An 8,270-nucleotide genomic window follows, 5' to 3' on the forward strand; every position below is an offset into this window, starting at 1 on the left:
ACTCATATAGTTTTGAATGGGGAAAAATGCAACGCTCAATATGGCCGCTCAATCGCAGGAAGCCCCGCCTTCTGAATGAAACAGCCAATCGGTAAAGTCAGCGCGTCACTGCAGCTGCCGTTAGAAGTCCCGGTTGCTATTGAAACAGTCAGCGTTCTGAGACACGCTCTTAGGGCTGCGCGTGCGCACTGGCTGATCTAGCCTGAAAAATAAGCTTTTAATAACGCTATTTGAGCAAAAGTAACAACATTTATGACACAGTTGTTGTCAGATTTCTTTGGTGATTTCAAATATGAAATTTAATCGTAAGCTTAGTGAACAGTTTTGGAGAAACACGAGAAGTGTGTTCAACTCGGACACGCAGACGGTTGTCTTGGTGATTGTAACAAAGTTCGTAGTCACGGGAAGAAGGAGGCGGGAACCTGCCTACCTTTGCCTAATGCGTAAGTCTGCCTCTGATTTTAGGCAATGTAGAAATCCTGACCAGGACATGTCTGGGGGAAAAGGGCACATATGGTCACCCTAGCTTAGCAAAGTCTCAGTGATTTGAACTTTAACTTCCAAGTTACACTGATATGTGTTTTTATATTGGACAGTTATTTGTGTTCCTGGTATATTCGTACACATTTCCATGTGTCAGTCACTCCATGCCTCTATTCAGGGTTAGCAAACAGACTGTCACTTCTGCGTCAGTGTGGTACTTGTTCAGTCTTCAGATCAGTGATAAACAGTAAAAAGCAACCGTTCACGCGCTTAATGCGCATCTCGTAGATGAAAAGCATTTTAGGGGGTCCTTGGCTTTTGGGGGCCCAAGGCGGTTGCCTACCTTTGCCTAATGCGTAAGTCTGCCTCTGATTTTAGGCAATGTAGAAATCCTGACCAGGACATGTCTGGGGGAAAAGGGCACATATGGTCACCCTAGCTTAGCAAAGTCTCAGTGATTTGAACTTTAACTTCCAAGTTACACTGATATGTGTTTTTATATTGGACAGTTATTTGTGTTCCTGGTATATTCGTACACATTTCCATGTGTCAGTCACTCCATGCCTCTATTCAGGGTTAGCAAACAGACTGTCACTTCTGCGTCAGTGTGGTACTTGTTCAGTCTTCAGATCAGATCATTTCCAGGCCTCTGGGATTACATCCTTACCACATGCGGCTGGAAAGTGAGAGCAAACATCAGAGATCGAGACTTACACAAGAGTGCAGACCTGTCACATTAAACCACATCCTGGTTATGACTCCCAGAGCCAAAGCCCACCCGCTTCCACAAGAGTCCACATCACAGACTTCATTTGCATTTACATTCATGTTGTAAGTAGAAGCTTTCAAATCAAAGCCACTTACAATAAAGTAGACATATCACGTAAGCCATAGTTACCAGTTATGACTGCTCAACATAACAATATTGGCTCAACCTTTAAAGAGATAGTTTTTTTAATTTTTTTATTAGTTAATGTCATTCCAAACCTTCATGAGTTTCTTTGTTCTGTGGAACACCAAAAATTGTGAAAATCTGAAAATTCATACGGGTTTGGAACGACATGTGGCTGATGATGGCTCATTTTTTTTTCTTTTTGGGTGAACTATCCCTTTAAATCCCTGGTCCTGCTTAGAGTTTTTGCTGACTATCTGTTTGTCCGACCAATGGCAATTAAACATGATGTCTTGACTAAGTCCCATGGAGCAGGAATTGAGAGATTTTTCACATAGACTTCATAGCGGAATTCCTATTAAAACATAAATCAATGGCAATTCTTACGCTGGAGCGTATTACAGTATGGAATATTGTGCATCCTATGGATTTATTTTTATCGCCTGGTGGTGATGGTGCATTTGTCAAAATGGGTGTGAAGACAGAATTTATTGCCAGTAGCTTCCCTTCAGGATGAAGGATCACAGAGGGCGCAGACACTGAAGAGGCAAACGAAGAGGAACCACGTTCCCTGTGGGAGGATGTTTTTGGGAGGACAGGAAAGAGGGACAAACTCAACTACAGCTGTGGGGCAGAGAAACAGTAGGATCCAGGAGGTAGGCATGATGGGGGTGGCAATTCTAGGCAGCAGCAGCCCAGGCTGGACAGGAAGGTCTGCGGAAATGCCCAGGCTGTAGGCCAACTCTGAAGCTGGTTGGAGAGTACGAGAAAAGCAGATGGGAGGAATCCCTGAAGAATCTTGGTTATTACAAGCAGTGGTTGCTGATGGTTGCTGATCATGAAGGACTGCCCCTTGAGATGGGTACAAGGCAGACTGAGTCTCCTCCATATGTCCTGTTCTGCCCCAGTCGACCAGATTCCTTTGTCTTCAATCCAAGCACACCAAAGCACAGTAACTGTATACCCATATGGCAATGCGTTTGTGTAAGAAAAATATACATATTTATTTACAACTTTATAAACCTTAATCTCTAGCTTCCGCTAACTGTCGTCCGCGCGTTCATGAGGGAGTGGCTACCATCCACTCCCATTATAAAGCATGGATTAGCCTGGACATTATTTAATATAACTCCGATTGTATTCGTCTGAATGTCGTACACACCTAGGATGGCTTGAGGGTGAGTAAATCATGGGGTAATTTTCATTTTTGGGTGAACTATCCCTTTAAATTACCAAAATAACAGTAGATACATAGTTAGCAGTGGCGGCTCGTCGGGGGAGGCAGGGGAGGCACAGCTTCCCCAACATTTTGAGGTGAAAATGGGAGGATGATTTAATGTTAATAAAATTCACAATTCATGTCTCAGAATGTGTATTTTTTGTTTGTAATTTCACAGCTGTAATACCATAACATGTTACTGAAGTTGGAAAGCGCCGCTTTTCTATCGCGAATATGCCGAATCTGCTGATGTAATTACAACCGCTAAGTGATAGAGAAGGGGAGGGAGAGGCCGGGGAGAGCTGAGTTCTTGTGCCTCCGTTGGTAAAAAAAAATTACTTTTACTTAGTGTTCACTTTCAGCGCTGAGGAGTGTTGAGAAAAGAAACCTCGTAGGGGAGGATAGCCTCCCTTCTGATACCAACCAATCATCATAGAGACATAAATTACGTGATATTAGTTTGAACATCTCCAGCTGCGCTGATAATGTAACAAGTACTTATGATGAGTAGCAATATTGAATATTTGATCTCCAACAGATTTACCAAGCTGTCATTCAAACAGTATATATACAAATTACAGGGATCCCCAGACCAATACAATTAGTGTGCCTTCTCTATTTTAAAACCCACGAGCCGCCACTGATAGTTAGTGGTATTTGCTCTTTCACTATTGTCTGTTCTAAACCTCCAACCCCAAGTAGTTACCGTTTGTGTTGAACAATACCTCAAATCTTGCAGCTTGTTGAGGAGAGGTGAGCTGGAACACACCAAAATGACTTTTGCCCAGATTTTTGCCCCAGTTTGAAGTCTGGATGAGTCACTACTAGCCAAATGTCAGCGACAGTATGATTTTGGGCAGCTGGAGTTGACATATCATAAAAAAATCTTGTAGTGCATGATGGGCACACACTTTGAATTTTTTAGCTTCAGGCTATGATCCCATCCAGTCGGAGGATATCAAATGTATTTGATATATTGAGTTTCTTTCGGAACACACTGAATTGTATGATGCCCCGTTTTAACTGACTTAACGACACTTACCTCCAACTCCAGCTGAGTTTGTTGTGTTTGGAATGACTTGAAAGTCTGGTAGTATGTGATCTTCAGTTGTTTAGTGTATGATGCTTCAAAAATTGGTCTAAAATCATCTAGTGTACTCCAGTCTAAAGTTACCTGATTTGCAGTTGTTTTTACTTGGTGACTTGCATTAAAGGAAGAACCCAAGCCATATCTAGGGATCAGAACAGCATAGAGACTTGGGAGGTGGGCTCTTTTGACTTGGACTAGTAAGTAACCAACTCACAATCACCTTGCATTACGGTGTCATCTTTTGCACAGGAACTTTTCTTTTCTGAATATGTAAAAAAAATCTTTTAATTACATTACCCAAATCATTCCATAATGACACACCTATTTGTCATTAGACCAGTTTCCTCTATAAGATTCCTGGAGAGGAAGGTTTGCCTGGAAGACTGCTGTAAGAACATGGGATGATTCCTCTGTTTCCTTCCTGACGAGAAAGGCTTTGAAACATGAGTGGGGGCATCACTAAAGCCCGTCATTACACAGAACGTTTGTAATGAGCCTTGCCCAGCAGAGGTAGCAGGATTATAGGCTTTAGGGAGTATATAAGGTGCCTCGTTTGTAGCAAACTACCTGGAGCCAAGCCGGCAGTAGGAGGCAGGCGTTTAGTTTATGATATGACTGGAAATCCTGTTTACAACCAGTTTTAATAACACTGTGTGTAAATGAGCAAAGGAGGTTGATAGACTCTATTTACAGTGATTAAATTTGATTGACCTGTCAAGACATGCTAATGTATGGACCATATACTATCCACAGTTTATTTTCATACTAAAAATGACTTTTATAGTTTTCTGAGTGTTGATTGGCCATGCAGAACTCCACTGTGGATGTTGTGTGTGGTTGTCAGGGGGTTGCTATTAGGTTGCTAAAGTGTTTGGGTGGTTTTTAGTGCATTGCTATGTCGTTGTTAGGTGGTTACTTACTGGCCCAAGTAAAAAGAGTGCACCCCAAATTTCTGTAATATTCTGGTCTCTATAGATATGATTCAGATCTCTAGTCTAAGAAAGTTTTTAGCTGTTGTATTGTTTGCCAGGCAAAACTTGTAAATCTAGTTATCATATGAGGGTATCAATCAGTACCACTGCAGGACAAGTGAAGTTCTGAATAGATAGCATAACAGATTTAGAACAAACAATAGTAAAATATAAAAAATACTAACAGTATTGCTTGGCTTAGCATTAAGCTATATATTGCTCTATCCTGTTAAATATTTGGAGATTTGACAGTGATTATGCTTTTTAAACAACACTATTTGTCATGTTTTAGCGCATGGTCTTTGGTAACACATAACTTCACTTAAGCCAGAAGCTGTACAGCCATATGGTTTGCAGTGGTTTCCTGCTTCTGTGATAATTGCTAAAGGTTCATGTTCTAATGTGCATACTAGTCACTGTTTTAAGGTAACATCAAACCTTGTCAGGAGATGATCCTCCAGCTGGTGAGGATACACACACTCAGCTCCTTGAGCCTTTGAATAATTTCAGATGATCAGAGATCCTAAAGCCATTAATAAAAAAAGTGCAGTTCTGGAAAGAAACACTTTTCTTTTTGACTGTATTTTAAGGATTGAGATAAACACCTTCTAACAAGGTACAATTACTGCTTCCCTTCTGATTCCTGGGCTTTGATCGTGGAAGACTGTGTATCATATTTGTTAGGCCACCTGAGTGAGGGCTAAACATGATCATGAGGAAAGGAGGCTCAGTTAACTGAGTATTATTAGAAACAAAGAAATAATTTGTGTTTTGTACAAAATACAAGCACATAACTACAATAAATCGGAGGGGGGGAAAGCAAATGTTGGGAAAGTTCCCAAAAAAGAGATTGTACTTATGAATAAAAAGACTTCCACATAAACAAGAAAAATGTAGAGAAAAGACAAGAAAAAAGTAAATAAATTGATAAGGGGAAAATCAGAATTTAAAAAAAAGCTGCAAGAAAAAGGAACTAAACATTAGTAATGAAAACAAATAGATGGTTATATGGGTTACGGAAATTCAAGGAGATGAATTTTGAGGAAGTATGAGGGCTACGACAGTTCTTTAAACAGCATTCCCACAATGAATGTGCAATTGTGAATGACTTATGGCTATTCCAATCATTTGTGGGTACTGGACAAGGATTTAAAAAAATAATTTTATAGAAATTGCACTTAAAATTTTGTATAGAACAGAAAGTTCTATGACTGAAAAACACAATTTGAACATTAATGTTTCCATGACCGTGGGAACCCTGTAAGGTACCATAAGGACTTGTACTGTTTATAAAATTGTGCATTGGCCCAAAGATGTCAAGAAGACAGAACTTTGCATTGAAATAAAATGACTTGTGGCCTGTTAACAAATAACACATTTTCCAGCAGGAATAATATTCAGGCCTGTAGGTATATTTTGTTGTGGTGCTTGTTTCCAATAAGGCAGCAGCTACTATTTACACTGCTGTGATGCTGATATGCTATATTATAAGAACTTTGCTTTTGTAAGCTTTTATTGATGTCTACGGTGGACATACAGACTTACCTGTAACGCAGTTCAATCTGAAACACTACTGTCATGTAAATCGCATGTCAGAAGTATAATTTACAGGCCCTTTCAGCCCTCGAAAACTGATATGGACGTTGATTTATTTGCAGTTGATTTGATGTGAGTGACACGTGTGCTCTGAAATAGGATTGTATTCGCCTATGAATTTAGCAAGTGCATGAATGCCAGGCAAACAATAAGTACTGAGGTGCTAATTTCGTGCAAATATAACCGTGCGAACTCAGTCCATTTACCAAAACCCGTTTACCGAGACGTAATTGTAGACCGACCTTGTCCATCAGCCATTGGTTAAAGCGTCCACGGAGGTATTAATTGGCTTAAAATAGTGATGAAATGTTCCTCTCGAGTGTGACCTCCATGTGGAGAGCGTGAGGTGGGAGCGACTGAATGAAGTGAGACGTTAGCATGCAGCTGTCGCAGAATGGACCGGTCGCGTGCTGGAAAAGTCTCAATTGCCGCGCGCGGGAGCCAGGTAGAAGTGGCGGGAGGCGCGTGGAGAGGCCGTTTAGGGCCATCGCGTGCAATTACCGACAATCAGAGGAGAGCTTAAGACCTGTTCTCAACAATGGGCCCAGTTCGCCACGTTCATGGGGGTGAGCGCTCAAGTGCGTGCAGCTGCGCGCTCACATTCAGCACCAGCAGCAGAACTACCTCGCGCTCCGCAATTAGCAACTCCTTTCAGTTTTAACCATTTAAAAAAGCAGTATATTATCCACTGTTTTTGGTTGCGGAATCATCTCTGGGAATGGGGAAGAGAAAAGGGGAGTGATTGATTGCCGCGTGAAGTAGGCTGCTGAGAGCGAATTTTCATAATTGTTGTCTTAATCCCGCACGTAAAAAATGTAAATTGCCTTTAACCGCATATGAATGAGTTTGACACATGCCTTTTGGAGCTCGATTTTTGACCAAACAATCCGAAAGGAAAAAATAGCACGTATCTCATTTACAAGTGTGCTATAGGCTACGCGTGCAGACTTCTTGCTTTTATTATGAACCTAGAAAGCGTTTTTCTTTATCAGAATGAGTGAAATATGTATTATCTGCCCTTGTAGACGACCAAGAACACGAGTGGATTGTGCGTACCTGCAGGAAGAGCTGGGATGAGTTCATTGGCCACTGTCCAAGAGGCAACACGCTGGAGGAGAATTGAGAACACTCACACACACAGGCAGGCCAAATCTGAATGACATATTAATAATGCAGCTTTATGACGTTAATTCGTTTTGCCAATGCTTTCTTTTCCAAAACTGAACTAAGAGTTTTAATAAGTGATCATAAGAGTGATAAGTAAATATTATCACATTAAAAATATATTTAAAAATGAGTGATTATCACTAAACTGACATCTGTAAAACTGCAACCCACAGAAATCATGTAATATGAATGAATGCTTAATGGAAAAATAGAAATAAAACATGAATTTGCATTAAGTGTTATAAGTATATCTATATGCAAAAGCTTTATATGTACGAAATATATATATTTTTTAAAAATGTTTTAATATATACTACAGTTAGCATTATTATTACACAGTTAGCATTAGCACTAAATGTGCTTTATTTTCTGTTTTTTATTATTATTATTATTATAAGTGAAAAATATCTCAACTGAACAGCTACATAACAAACCACAAAAGAATAAAATATCATTAAATGAGTTTAGGTTTTAAAAGTCATTACATACAGTTTATTTTAAAGACAAAATGATGTTTGAATAGATAATAGTGGGTTTGGGTACAAACTCAAGTAAGAAATGTTACATCATTGCTGTATTCTGCCCAAGCAAATGACCAGTACTGCGATAACATTCAACAGCTGAATACAGCTCAGTGTTCTAATGACGTGAATGAGTCAGATTCCTGCTCAGCTCGAAAAAAAAAATAAGTGATGCAAAATCTTCTGTAAAAAAAAAAATAAGTGTGTGCATGAGTGAAGAGAGGATAGTTTAGTAAAAGATTATGTCTCAGTGGGTCTTTTGAAACAGAACACGGGATACAAGATCATTCCTGTGATGTGGACTGACAGGGAATTCCTGTATGTGATGGTG

General features: G+C 39.9%; 1 protein-coding gene across 1 annotated transcript in view; it reads left to right on the forward strand.

Moving 5' to 3' along the window:
- Positions 1-7,450, forward strand: part of LOC107713292 (MORN repeat-containing protein 5-like) — a 12,319-nt gene extending 4,869 nt beyond the window's left edge. Inside the window, exon 5 of the mRNA XM_016518751.1 lies at positions 7,277-7,450. Within this exon, the coding sequence (XP_016374237.1) occupies positions 7,277-7,374 (98 nt within the window). The 3' untranslated portion in view covers positions 7,375-7,450. The remainder of the gene's footprint in view (positions 1-7,276) is intronic.
- The last annotated feature ends 820 nt before the right edge of the window (positions 7,451-8,270 follow it).

Source organism: Sinocyclocheilus rhinocerous, unplaced genomic scaffold (genome assembly GCF_001515625.1).
Source record: "Sinocyclocheilus rhinocerous isolate Xijiao unplaced genomic scaffold, SAMN03320098_v1.1 scaffold688, whole genome shotgun sequence".
Lineage (NCBI taxonomy): Eukaryota > Metazoa > Chordata > Actinopteri > Cypriniformes > Cyprinidae > Sinocyclocheilus > Sinocyclocheilus rhinocerous.